The sequence below is a fragment of the Pyrgilauda ruficollis genome, unplaced genomic scaffold (assembly GCF_017590135.1).
Source record: "Pyrgilauda ruficollis isolate IOZ18807 unplaced genomic scaffold, ASM1759013v1 scaffold27, whole genome shotgun sequence".
NCBI classification, from domain to species: Eukaryota; Metazoa; Chordata; class Aves; order Passeriformes; family Passeridae; genus Pyrgilauda; species Pyrgilauda ruficollis.
In genome coordinates this window covers 6,052,990-6,067,034 of record NW_024524044.1, presented here as the reverse complement: position 1 = coordinate 6,067,034, position 14,045 = coordinate 6,052,990, and the positions used below count along the sequence as shown (strand labels likewise).

General features: G+C 44.1%; 1 protein-coding gene across 2 annotated transcripts in view; it reads right to left on the bottom strand.

Annotated features, from left to right (window-relative positions):
- PTPRZ1 (protein tyrosine phosphatase receptor type Z1) overlaps positions 1–12,044 on the bottom strand; it is a 133,726-nt gene extending 121,682 nt beyond the window's left edge. Inside the window, exon 1 of one of the 2 annotated variants that reach the window (XM_041471473.1) lies at positions 11,817–12,044. In XM_041471473.1, coding sequence (XP_041327407.1) covers positions 11,817–11,874 — 58 coding nt within the window. In that variant the 5' untranslated portion in view covers positions 11,875–12,044. The remainder of the gene's footprint in view (positions 1–11,816) is intronic. The other variant, XM_041471474.1, reaches the window with a different exon arrangement.
- Between the last annotated feature and the right edge of the window lie 2,001 nt (positions 12,045–14,045).

The window sequence follows — 14,045 nt, the reverse complement described above, 5'->3', positions numbered from 1 at the left end:
AGGTATGCAAGAATTTCACTTTAAAAGGGGTGCAGAAACCAGGCAAGGAGAACCCTGACAAAATTGCTGGAGTAATTTTACGTGAGCAAACTACCATGTAACTGCCTATTTCTTTGGCAAAATGTGCATGTAGTGAGAAATGAGGCTGACAGAGAGGCCAAACCATTTATATGAGAATACGAGAGGTGGACGTGGAGAGGACTAATGAGTAATGGGCAGATGAGCCTGAGAATACTCTCAGAATTCAGCCAATGCAAAATTTGACACTGAAATAAAATGAAATCTCCTATGGTTGTATCAGGTGTGAGAGTGAGAACACTGCCAGTTCTCTAAGATTTTCAACTGGCTAGTGTTTTAACTCTGCCTCTTGCTCCTGATGTCATACAGCCACATGAGCAATTTAAAATACTTTCCTTTAAAGGAGGTTTCTTACCTTGTATTTCTATAGGTAATCTTATTTAAAACAGCAAATGGTCAACAGCCTCAAAAAAAAAAAACAAAACTCAAAATGTAAATTTTTAAGTCTCATGATTTTATATTGTATTTACGATATATAGCCTCCTATTTATATTCTTCTTTTACTGTACGTATTTTGAAATGCTGAGAGGTGCTTGAGATGCTAAGTGAGCACTCAGTACCTCAGCTTACAAATGTACCAGTCCACCATGAGGAATGACTGGTTTGTGTTGTTTTGGTGTGCAGCTGGTTGGCACAGCCAGATGCACACTGCTCAGTTTTCTTTTTTTTTTTTGCACAGTTTGAAACTGTGCCATGCTACTCACTGACAGGAACTCCTAGATCATTGACAGGGTTCTCTCCTGCTTCAGGTGCCACAGGCTCTTATAAAACATAGTACTCTACAATTACAAGAAAAATAAAAAAAAAACACCAGAAAAACAGGTTGGCCTTTTGCTCCCATATTGGAAACACTTTTCAGAATTCCACTACTGTAATCACAGAATCACAGAATGACTAGACTGGAAGAGACCTTCAAGCTCATTGAGTCCAACACATGTCCTAACACCTCAAGTAAACCATGGCACTGAGTGTCACATCCAATCTTTTTTTAGACACATCCAGGGATGGTGACTCCACCATCTCCCTGGGCAGGCAATTCCAGTACTTTATCCCTCTTTCCATAAAAAACTTTTTTCTAATATCCAACCTATATTTCGCTTGGCACAGCTTAAGACTGTGTCCTCCCATTCTGTCAGTTGTTGCCTGGAGGAAGAGACCAACCCCACCTGACCACAGCCACCTTCCAGGGAGTTGTAGAGAGTGATAAGGTCATCCCTGAGCCTCCTTTTCTCCAGGCTAAACACCCCCAGCTCCCTCAGCCGTTCCTCACAGGGTTTGTGTTCCCAGCCCCTCTCCAGCCTCGTTGCCTCCTCTGGACACGCTCCAGCGTCTCACCGTCCTTCCCAAAGTGAGGGGCCAGAACTGGACACAGCACTCAAGGTGCTGCCTCGCCAGAGCTGAGTACAGGGTGAGAATGACCTCCCTGCTCCTGCTGGCCACACTATTGCTGACACAGGCCAAGATGCCCTTGGCCTTCTTGGCCACCAGGGCACACTGCTGGCTCATGTTCAGCCGGCTGTCACCAGTACAACCAGGTCCCTTTGTGCCTGGGCACTGTCCAGCCTATAACATTGCAGGGGGTTATTGTGGCCAAAATGCGGGACTGGGCACTTGGACTTATTAAACTTCATCTTATTGGGCTCTTCCCATCCATGCAACTGTTCCAGGTCTCTCTGCAGAGTCCTCCCACCTTCCAACAGATCGACACATGCTCCCAGCTTAGTGTCGTCTGCAGATTTACTAATGAGAGAATGAATACCCTCTTCCATGTCATCAATAAAGATACTGAACAGAACTGGCTCCAGCACAGACCCCTCAGGGACACCACTGATGAGCAGGCACCAGCTGGATGCAGCACCGCTCACCCAGCACTCTCTGAGCCCGGCCATCCAGCCAGCTCCTGACCCAGCAGAGTGCTCCCGTCCAAGCCATGGACTGCCGGTTTTTCCAGGAGTATGCTGTGGGAGACAGAACCAAAGGCCTTGCTGAAGTCCAAACAGACAACATCCACAGCCTTTCCTGCATCCACTGGGCAGGTCACTTGGTCATAAAAGGAGATCAGGTTGGTCAGACACAACCTACCCTTCCTAAACCCATGCTGGCTGGGTCTGATACCCTGGCCATCCTGTAAGTGCTGTGTGATTACACTCAGAATAAACTGTTCCATCACCTCACCAAGTACTGAGGTCAGGCTAACTGGCCTATAATTATCAGGCTCCTCCTTCTCACCCTTTTTGTGAATGGGCATCACATTGGCCAGCTTCCAGTCATCTGGAACCTCACCAATGAGCCATGACTGTTGGTAAATGATGGACAGCGGCTTTGCAAGCTCGCCCTTAACAGAGAGATGGAGCCCATCCAGTTCCAGCAGGCCAGGTACCAAAAACATTGCCCCATGATCAAAGAACCCAAAAGTCTGCTGATGACACCAACCCTTGAGCCAGGTGTTGATAGTGTGTGGTCTTCTATTTCTTTCATAGTTTTTGTCTGCCACCAGAGGGACTGAGCAGAACACTACCTGAGCTCCTGCCCTATTAAGCATTTGACACAGTGCCCTGAAGTCCCTTTTAATTGCCCTGATGCTCCTCTTTTCAATCTTATCACTGCCAGCCTGGAGTTTCAGCAGTGAGTAATAATCAGAGGACTGAATCGGCCCAGGGAGTCTCTTGGTAATATCTCATACCCGGCCCCAGGGAGGCAAGAGACCCTCGACATATGGGGCCCCCTGTTCCTCTCAGAAGGGAATCACCCACTACAACTACCCTTCTTTTCTTTTTAATGTCAGAGGTGGTGATCTCTCTGACACATGAAGCGTGACTGGGAGGCTCACTGGGCAGATAATTTTCTTCTACATCATCTGTCAGACCCTCTGGATTCAGGGGTTCATACCTATTCTGAAGTGGCACCTGGGTTGGGGATGGGGGTTGGGAGGAATTTTTGTTACCTCCCCGAGTAGGGACCTATTTCCAATCCCCTTCATCTACCTGGTGTCCTCCTACTGCCTGGCACTGGGAGGCATGGGAGCTCTCTGACTCCTGGTGGGCCTCCCTCAAGGATGGAAGGGCTGAACCTCACCAATTTATTTCTGTTTAAATTTCCCTATTACACCTTAGTCTTTCAACTTCCTCCCTAAGCTCAGCCACCAGTGAAAGGAGATCATTCACCTGTTCACACCTGAGGCAGGCTTCTCCTGCAATGCCCCCTGGTACCACAGAAAGGCTCAAACACTCTGTCAGAGGAAGGGGTCTGGACAGACACATCCTTTTTGGAGGGTTCTATTTTGCTATGTACACTATTACTAACTGCAGTTTTTTTATCATGTAAAAACCATTACTGACAAAAAATCCCAAACCAACCAACCAACAAAACACAACAAACAACAAACTAAAAATCCCACTAGCAGGAGGAAACCTGCATCCCTGTCTGCCTCCCCTGGCTGCACAAACTGCTGTGCCATGTCCTCAGAGACATGCTTTTTTTTTTTTTTTTTGGTTTGGTTTTTTTTTTTTTAACTCAAAATGTGTTAGAAAAACTCAAAAAACAAACAGAAAGTCAGTTTTTCTGCAACATTGCAAGATACATGGAATGCAAAGGTAGTAACCGAAACTCAAAGATATGAAGAAAGAGGTAGGCACAGATCACACAAGACTCTCCCCAAACTCTGTGCAAATGACAGGTGGACGGGTTGTGTGGCCAGGGCACCATTGGGAATGACTTATCACAGACAACAACTAGAGTGCTCCAAGAAGCTGGAAGAAGACTCTCAGGCCACCCAGGAAGTCCCAGCCTGACAAATTTGTTAGTTATCGTACTTAGACATGCCTATCAGAATAAGACTTACAAAAGGTACTGAAAGAAATAACTGTCATACACTTGAAACCAAATGACTTTTCTAAGTGACTAGAAATAGATCAAACACAGTTGGTCAGTTTGGGGATGGTGCCAGAAGAAAAATTGCCCAGAGCAATATTAGGCCCCTTTTATAAAGCCAGCTGTTACTCTGATAATTAGCTATTTAGTCTCAGCAAGCAGATGTTTTTCTTTTTGGGAACTTCTGCTGAAATCATGGAGTTCAGCATATAAAGCAATTGAAGAATCAAGTCTTTTTTTTAAATGCGGATTTTAAAGGCTTATTTTTCCTCAAAATATTTGCTGTAGCTTTCAAAAAGCTTTCTCTTTCTTTGGTATATGCTGTCCCTGAAGAACATCACAAATTTATCTTTTTTAAGGATTTTTTTTAAGCTTTAAAAAATGCCATTATTTTTGGAAAAGTGTATTCTGAAGCATTATGATACAACCCAGTCTAAATCTCAATGAATTCAATAAATCCTTCAATTTTCTTTAGGAAAATATTTCAGGTGGTCTGAATAGCTTATTAAAAAAAAATCTGTTCTAATTAAAGAACTTACCATGACAAGAAAATTTTAAATGAGTCAGGAATTCTTTGTCACATTCTGTTACAGAATTTACAAAACGTGTCTTTCATTAAGATACATTTGATGTGATTTATTTTTATGCAATATTCTTAATTTATAACATTCTTAATTTATAAGATTTTGAAGACCAATTTTATGTAACATGATCTTAACACAGTACAAGTACTCTGGACATCTCTTATTTTGCCCTTTCCCTATCACTGTTTAACCACCTCTTCCCTGCTTTACTCTTATCCTATCTCAGCAAACAGATAAATGAGGAAGTGAAAATGGGTAACTTTTCAAATGTTACCTACTTTATATTTCAGCCTTCAGGTAATCCAATATTTAGCAGAAGCTTTTTGGCAATGAGGACAACAATTCCCAGCCAAATTACTGACAGATATAGTGCTCCCAAAAACTCCTAATGAAATCTCTCATTGGTCAGGTGAGAAGTCCTAGTAGCTTCATATAGAAATATAAGTTGCTGAATGCTACCTGCACATTAGGATCTTTAATATTTCAATATCACAGAGAAAATTTCAAAGTAACTACATTCTTTTCATTTAGTGAAATACAAAGGATAGTAAAAAAAAACCAAACATGTCACCTGAATGCTGTAAAAAGCTAGATAAAGAAATAGTGCTTTTTATATGGCAAGTAGCCAAACCACATCTAGTCTATTTTTTAGCTTCTGAATTGAAACTGTGGTGCAAAAGATGTATCTAATAGCCTTGACTTAGAAAAAAACTCAAGAATAAGACAGCTTTAAGACAATTACCCATGTGCCAGGCAATAACAGCAGGCTCCAGTATCTTGAAGTTCAGGCTGCTCCACTGCCTTTAGGGGATCTAAGCAGCTGAGTGCAGTAACAAGCAACTGGCTTGCCCAAATGGTACTCAGCTGACCAGGACAGCTGATGTAAAATGCTGAGTTGGTGAGAAAACATTCGAACTTTGTCACCTGTGAGAGAGGTTAGTCTTTCAAAAGTGCATCCTAGAGTGCCCTTCTTTAAATAAGTATCTGGAACTATTAAATGAGCAAAATCTGATATTTTTTGGAGCACAACCAGAGAAAAGGCAGGGGTAGTGATTTATGCATTGTATCCAGCAAGTAGATAATGAAATTCTGAGTAGAAGGAGGCACAAGAACTCATATTTCCAATCTTGCTGTAGCATCGTACTAATTCAGAATCCTTGCTTCAGAAGCCTGAAGTGGATGCTTAAGGAACAGTGAGAAAAAGGCAAACTTATATGCTAGAAAATTTTCTTGCAAAGTTTCCCAGGTTCCATTTCTGGCTCCAAAATCTCCTGAAATAGATGTGGTTTCCAACTGCTTAGCAACCCTCTTTCAAGATTTTGCTCAGAATCCTCACAATTATTATTTTTTTCATTTAAAAAAATAAGCTAAATTGCTTCATATTACACAAGTATGAAAAGTCTTCTCATTTGACAAAACCTAATGTCTGGAGACAGAAGACATGGTTCAAATCCCTTTATCCCAGATCAGGCCTTCTCTCTAGACTATCTGGGTAAAAGACTTCAGTGGCTGGGCTACAACATGAGAAGGTGGCACAGCCACCACCTTGTCCTTTGTCCCGAAGAGAAGTAGCAGCAGCCAGATCAAGACACCTGATTCTGTCAGCAGATATTTAGGGAAGCCTTACTGACATAAGGTTCAGGAAAGTCACCTGAAAGGACATTTGCATGTGGATCCAGTGAGACTTTGGAGTGAAAGAGGCACTGAGATGCACACCATAAGGTCAGGTAAGGCACATGAGGAGAGGAACTATAGCTGCCTGAAAACTTCCTGGAAGCCATCAAGGTATGAGCTGAGTCAGGGAACCTTTTGATTAAAATTTTGGGTTTAGACACCTAAGTTCCACAGGCATCCTAGTTCCATTGCCAAGGGCTCCTCAGCAGATGTAGGACAGTACTTTCACCATCCTTGTGACTTTCACCACAATAATGATTTCTGAAATTAACTAACTCAAACAATAGCTCCTGGGGTCTTCAAACAATAGTGAAAAATACTGATTTGTAGGGTGAAATATAGCTACTTCCAATGGATGCAAGAAAACCAAAGTCAAGTGTGGGCAAGATGTAGAAGGCAATAGGAGCTTCTGAGAGACATGCCTTGTCTAGAATAATCTGACACTCTCACACTCAGTCTGCTTTACTTAAAAAGTCTATTATTTCACCTCTATCAGATAGCACCATAATTACCAGCCAGTGAGGCAAATAAACCCTCACCATGTTTCTAAAATTTCCAGTTATTTCCAGTTTAGCCTCAAGACTGAATGGACCAACATCAGTAATTTGTATTCAACAAGCAACCTGCACCATACCTTCCTACAAAAGTACTCTGCCGCCAGCAGTTCCTCAACAACCTGAAGGAGCCAAGTTTCATTTATAGTCCCAGCCTCTTTGAAATATTTGCTATCTTTCATTTAGTGGATCTTGTTTATTTAATACTGTAAGTCCTTTTCTTCCTGTAGATTCATCTTTCTAATACAGAAGGCTTGACATGTATTCAAAAAGGTAACTTTTGTCTTTATGGGAAAAGAAGCTTATTGAATAGCCAAAGGATGTCTTGTACAGGAAAGCCACATAAATGGTGCAAGAAGCTGTGAGAACTGAGCTGTTAAATGGGAGCTGGGGGCTCCGGAACTGCCACAGACTTCCAGGCCCTACGGGGAATACTGAGAAGCACAGAACATTTGAAGAGGAATTGAAATTGTCAGGGAAAGAACAGAATCTGTTCACCCTTAAATTCCTAATTAGAGATCTCATAGTGGGAAGTGGTCCCTTAAATGATGAGCACTGAATATCTAGGGAATAGCCTTCCTTAAGAAATGGGCAAGCGCCTATTTTCATAAATTAACATCCTAATTTACAATAGAGATTATAATGATAATATTTTCAAATTACCATCTTAGTTTTATACATATTATTTAGTTTCTCTCCAGGAATCCAGATAGAAGGGTAAATTCAGAGATGAAGTAAGGCCAAATGCAATTAAAAAAACTCTCCTTATAAATTGTATTGATTCCATGTTGAAAACCCCATAATTATTTTAGATATGTCTTACAGATGACTAGTGTGCTAAGTAAATATTTGGCTAAACTGACATTAATTTTAAAATGCCGTTAATTTTGTCACTTTTCATACCTGCCAGTATTTGAACCCAAAATAAATCCATACTGTATATTTATATTTTGATACATATAAATCTCTGTGGTACAAAAATGAATAACATATATATGGCCACAATATAGGTGGTCAAAGTAGAAAATAAATAGGTTCTAAAATTCTCGTTTTCTGTTTCAGCTCTTATGTTTTAGATATGGCAGGATTAAATGTCTCCATAGGAGCTCTGTATCATCATCCATAGGAACATATAATCTCAAGCATAAAATGTGCTAAAGCATTAGAAGTAGTACACATTAATATTACTGTGATGTAATTCAGTTTTAAATGTACCAAATAACTGGCCTACAAAAATATTGCCAAAATAAGAGATCAGTGCAAAAAAGAAGGATCTGATCCCACAGTCCTTTAATAGTCTAAGGGCTTACTGAGTGGAAATGAGAATGAACACAAAATGTGATTGGATTTAGCAAGCCAAAGGGATGCTCTACTTTAGATTCTCATAATTTTTAGTAGTTATCCTCCAGTAAATAGTGCAGAGAAGTTGTTTTCATGTCAATAGTGAGGTGCATGCTGCCTGACAGCTTGGAAATAGTGTCCTGATGTCAGTTGTGTAAGAAAAATAAGAATATTTAGGGAATTATTACCATCTTTGTGTAAATGAAGTCATGGCACAGGGATGCCAGAAACAAACTAAAAACAAGAGATCTTTTCTCGATAGTGAGAAATTAAACTGAGACATAACTAATTAAGCAATTCGTAGATTAATGAGCTGCATTTTGAAAGGCAAAACCCTGGTTGAGGCTGGACAGTGACAGCAGTAGGATGCAGATTAGCTAATTCTAGAGAGAGTTTTTACTTTTTTTGGGGAAACTACCCATACATTTTGCTAATAAAAACATGCAATATTTTTAACTCTTGCCTAAATATTTACACATCTTTGATTCAAATTTAACCACAATTACAGTCTAATTTGTTAAAATATGTTCCTTTTTCTATGAACATTTTCTTGCCTACACAGATTCATAAATAGTCTACTTATTGAAAAGGCTCCAGATATTATTTCCATAGGAACAGTGCAACAAAAGGCACAAAAAGGGCACACCTCATTGACTTTCAGGTTATATGGAACACATCAGCAAGCCAGGGCAGATTTTCAAAGAGCATCTTCAGTCTGAGATACATGCAGGCTGAAGAGTACAGATTCCTAAATTTCTCATTTAAAATAAAAATGTAAAAAAGCCAAGTGGATTGTCCATGTAGGGTTGGGGTTTTTCCCCCTTTAATCTCAGTAAAAGAAAGAACTTAATAGGAAATCTCTAACCACACAGTAACATTCACAAGCAATGGCATAGGATTTCTTATGAGCTCTTATTTGTGGCTGAATAGCATCTCACTCCACAGGTTTCATTGGACTTCACTGAACAGCACTCACTGAGAGTACTCAGATAATACCCTGCTCCATAAATAATTACAACAGTACTTGATGCAATCAAGTTCCTTGGCTTCAGTAGCACTGTGAAGGAAGGTGCTGTTCATAACTCAGCAGGGATATTAGAATTAAGCTCCTAAGCATTTCTTCAGTAAGGCAAAGAATGAACTGTCACTGTCTCGTCATTCCCAGAAAAACTTTCTGCCTCCATCTGCTCTAACAGTTTATTCCTCAGTGAGGACGACTTGGCTGCCTTGTCTTTTTTGGACACATACGAGACAGATTTCCCTGATGAATCTCCCAGTGTCAACAGAAATCTCCCAGTCAGATTCCCTGGGAAGGACCACTGATAAAGCTCTGTACCAGACCAGCTAAGGACTCAACAACATTTTCTGAAACTAGAAGCAAATGAGGTTGGGATCTACATGCTGCCTAGCCTCACACTAATAAGCATCAGCTCCACAATGCCAAGGCAGATTGCCATGCTCTCCAGCACCAATCCATTCACAGAGCCTGGGTCTGGTTTCTTCTGCACCAGAAATATTTAATGGTAAGAGCCAGACAGTCCCATCCAGCTCTCTCTCACCAAACCCTTGGAACCATTCCTTGGTGGTATGCAATAATTTATTTTATATTTTATGAAAAAAAAAACCCAAACAAAATACACAGAAGAAAATGATATCAGGATTCTAAGTATTTGTTTCTATGAACCAATGTTATCGTATCATCCCATATTTGTTATAGAGAGGTAATCAAACAGGAACATATTCAAATGAAATCTGATTAGATCAATCTAATAGCCTGCACAGGCTATTCATTCTTGGAAACAATCATACTGTTGAACACACTGACAAGTGTAGCTCATGAGCCTTCAGAAGGCTGCACCACTGAGACCAAATCAATCCATCACATCTAGAAAGGGGGTCCCCTCCAGGTCAGGTTTGAAACCAATAGTGTATCTGTCTAGAGAAACAAAAAGTAGCTGCACTTAAATCTTATGTATGAATAGAAAACCTTTTCCCATCCTGTCAGATCTTGTAAATTCATGAATATAATGTACATATGCACAACAAGTACCCAAACATTATATTACATAAAACTAGCTTATTTCTAATAAGATGCTAGATGAAATTATTTAAAACAAACAAACAAAAAAGGTTATGTAATTATGTTTATGTCTTGCATTGCTTCCAGTGTGATAGGATCGCCTGAATAGGGAATGTCTTTCCCAAATTTGAGTTGTATTACATTATGATATTATCGTATACTTGATCTGTTCTCAAACATTTTCATATACCTCCACACACATGTAAAATTACCTGCTATTTTTTTTTTTCCTTTAAACAGACTTGGGAGTACATCTGATTTTAGGAAACAGGTTGTCAATGTAAGAAAGACATTATTAAAACTTATCAAAATTTTTATAACAGGCCATTCTTTGCCATAGTATAAGAGAATTATTTGAAGTAAGAGAATTGGAGCAAGTACCCTATTTTTAGGAATAGGTTAGTTTAAAAGTGACATTAAAATGTTATTAATGCCCTTACGAATATGATACATTTTAGATCTGTTACATTCATCATGTTTATAGTCGAATCATTCCGCAGTATTTTCTGAAAAGAGGCAAAAACATTTTTCCCATAAAATAAAAAAGTAGTTTTCCCTAACTAGCAGAACTTGGTACAAAACTGCTTCCACTGAGAGTGAAACCTAACCCCGATCTTTGTTTATAGAGCTGCATGGTTTCAGAAGCAGCTCCACCTATTGGGTGACAAATGTAGGTTAGTGACTACTTTGTCACCGCAGACCTATTGTAAAACTGGTTTTGTACACAAGGAGGTAAAGCTCCCAAGTTCCTCATACTTAAATCTAAGCAGCCAACTGGTATATTCTAGTGTTCTATTTAATTAGAACTTATAAATTCAAAACGATCATTCAACAGTATACAAACCCGACCACAAAAGCTGCTAGTGTTTATTTGATGAAGCACTTCTAGCAGCATTAAGTGACTCACACTGGTTATAATAACCATCTTATCATGTAACAGGGAACTGCATGATTTTTAGGATGCGCTCCAGTTGCATAGGTCTGCATGAGCTGAAAATGAATTTGGTTATGTAAGCAGTCCTACTAACATTTATATATGAATCCATATTCTGTATGCGGGGTCCCACGTGAATGAACGACTCGTATTTTGTACGGTTTAGGGCAACCACTGAGGTTACCGGTTCAGGGAGAACGAGTCCTTATTAAGGAGAAATTTTGCACCATCCCCTTCCCTCCGGAACAGTTCATGCGAGACCTTAAAGTAACATCTCACATCCCACGTCCCCAGAGATGATCGATGTCAGCACTGCTGGGCAAGGATTCCCTCTGTCCCCCTGTCACCGGCGCACACCCGGTGCCTCCCCCGCGGGGCCGGAGCCCGGCGAGGGCTCGGGGGGCACGCTGGGGGAGCAGAGGCAGCGCGGGCTGGCGAGCCCCGCTCGGAGCAGCCCGCCAGCGCCGGCGGTGGCGTGGGGTACCGCGCATCCTCGGAGCCCGGCGGCTGAGGGAAAAGGGATAGGAGAAATGCTCCCACCCGTGGTGTTGACAGCGTGTTTTCTCCGCGTGGAACAGGCACGGACTGCGCCTGTATATCCAAGTAAAAGGGATCAGAGAGACCAAAACCGGACCCCACCGGAGCCCGGGGAGAAAAGTTGCTCCGAAGCCCGAAAATGAATTCATGCAGAGATCACTCACCCACTCTGAGGATACAGATGAGCTGGATGCAGGCAACCAAGCGCCCGAGAATGAGCATGTCCAAATCGTCCCTCGTCTCCCTCCGACTGCCTGCCTGCCTGTCCGGCTGTCTCAGCCTCCTGCCCGCCCGCCGGCCTCCGCGGGCTGCTGCACCTCTGGCTCGCGGGGATCCGGCTCCGCGCCGCGACCGCGCCCGGCGGCCGCCCCCACGCCGCGGGCGGGACCAGCGGCGCTGGGAGCTGCGGGGCCGCGGCTCCGCTCAGCGCATGGCGGGGGCCGCCAGCGGCTGCGGGGGAGCGCGGGATGTGCGGTGTGCCCGGGCGGGTGCGTGTGCGCGGGTGTCCGCTTGATGTGTCTGTCGCGACTGTTTGTGTGTCGTGTGTGTGTGTGTGTGCGCACGCCGTGTATGTGTGTGCGCGGGGGGCGGAGACCGCGCTCCGCTGGGCGGGCGCGCACGTGTGTGCGCGTGTGAGAGTGTGTGTGTGTGTATGTGTGTGTGTGTGTGTGTGCGAGAGTGAGTGTGTGTATGTGAGAGTGTGTGTATGTGCGAGAGTGAGTGTGTGTATTAGTGTGTGTGTGCGCGCGTGTGAGAGTGTATATGTGTACGTGTGTGCGTGTGTGCGCGCTTGTGGGTGTGGATGGGGGTGCGGGGCTGGGGGTGCGTGAGCGGGGGTGTTGTGCGCGGCGAGTGCGGTGGTGCGCACCCGCGGGCGGGAGGAACAGAACCCCCTCCCCCGCCTCCTAAAAAGCAGGAGGGAGGGAACAGGGGCCTGGGGACCGAGAGGCGTTCACACCGCCGCGGGCAGAGCGTGGCCCCGGGGTCGAAGACTGGGACGCAGCTCCGGCGTTGGCTGAGGAGCAGCCCCCCAGACACCGCCAGCCTCCCCTTGCCGTGGGAAGAAAAGTTTATTTCTTTAACAAGATGTTTATAAGAGGCGGAGACAGGTGGTGGCTCCGGGCTTCTTGAGGTCTCCGAGGTCAGCGAGGTGCGCGGCCGGTCAGCGCAGCCTGGAGCGCTCGGAGCGCTGCGGCCGGGGGAGGGACCCTGATGGCAGCGGCGGCCCCGGGCCGTGGGTCGGGGCCCGGCCGCGGGCGCGCACGGCTATGGGCAGCCGTGGGAACGGAGCGGAGCCGCCTCTAAGGAGGTGCCGATTGCCGGCTGCTCCCTGCCCCGGGAACCGGAGGGTTTGCGTGTTCCCTGGGAACTGGAGTGGCAGCGGGGGAAGGGGCTGGAGCCGCGGAATATCATTATCCGACGGAGAAGTGGGTCAGGGCGCAGGCACTGGCACCGTTTTTTGCGGGAAGTCAAAACAAGACCAGGAAAAAAGAAAGCAAAACCCACCCAAACCAGAAATGAAACATGACGGCGAACAAACACCAGGTCCCGCGTATTGGGAAGTGCGGGCCGGCGGGCACCGGGGCGGGGGATGCAGAGCAGCACGCGTGGGCCTGGTGCGGCGCCCCAGCTGAGCCCCCCTTGCCCTGCACGCACCCCGACCGGCGGGGCGGGCACCCTGCCCTCTGAGCTGCGCCTGCCTTCCCACGGCCTTCCTGCGCCGAGCTGAGCTCTCATGGGAAAAGATAAGTGGGGGCTGGAAACACCCCTGGCAAACAGAAGAGATTTTGGGAGCGTTAGATGGTACACACGGTCCTCGGCTCCATCCCAGGCTCGCCGAAGTGCAGCCCAGGAGGCGTGTGAATGGTCCCTGTGTTTGTGATACTGTTTGCATCCGAGTGAAATGGTCTATTCTGCACGGATGTGATGCGACTTTTAATGGTGGGCAACTTAAGTGTAAAAACACTTGGTGCTTTATAGGTACCCTCCTCTACCGAGCCTCTCAGTCCTCAGGCACAGGGGCTGCATCTGCCAGCTTGTCCTTCAAAGAAGACAAAAAAACCATCCTGTGTATTTTTCATTTCAATTTCCACCTGCTCTACCTGGCTTTTTTGTTATGAGCCATCTTGACATTGAACAAAGTAGAAATTTCAGAGTGAACAAAAGTTAGAGGAGAAAGTGCCAAGATGCTCAAGCAGTCAATTGTATTTGGAAAGCAGACTGCAGATATGTCTTCTCATGCAAGGTCAGCATCTTTCAGTGTACTGCAGTGTAAATACAATAGGGGTTGGTTCATTAGGAGAAAACTTGAGTGACAGTTCATGCTAAATGGACTTTTGGCATCATGGGAAGAAACAAGCTTCATGTGCTGAGCTCCACCAATAGAAAACTAT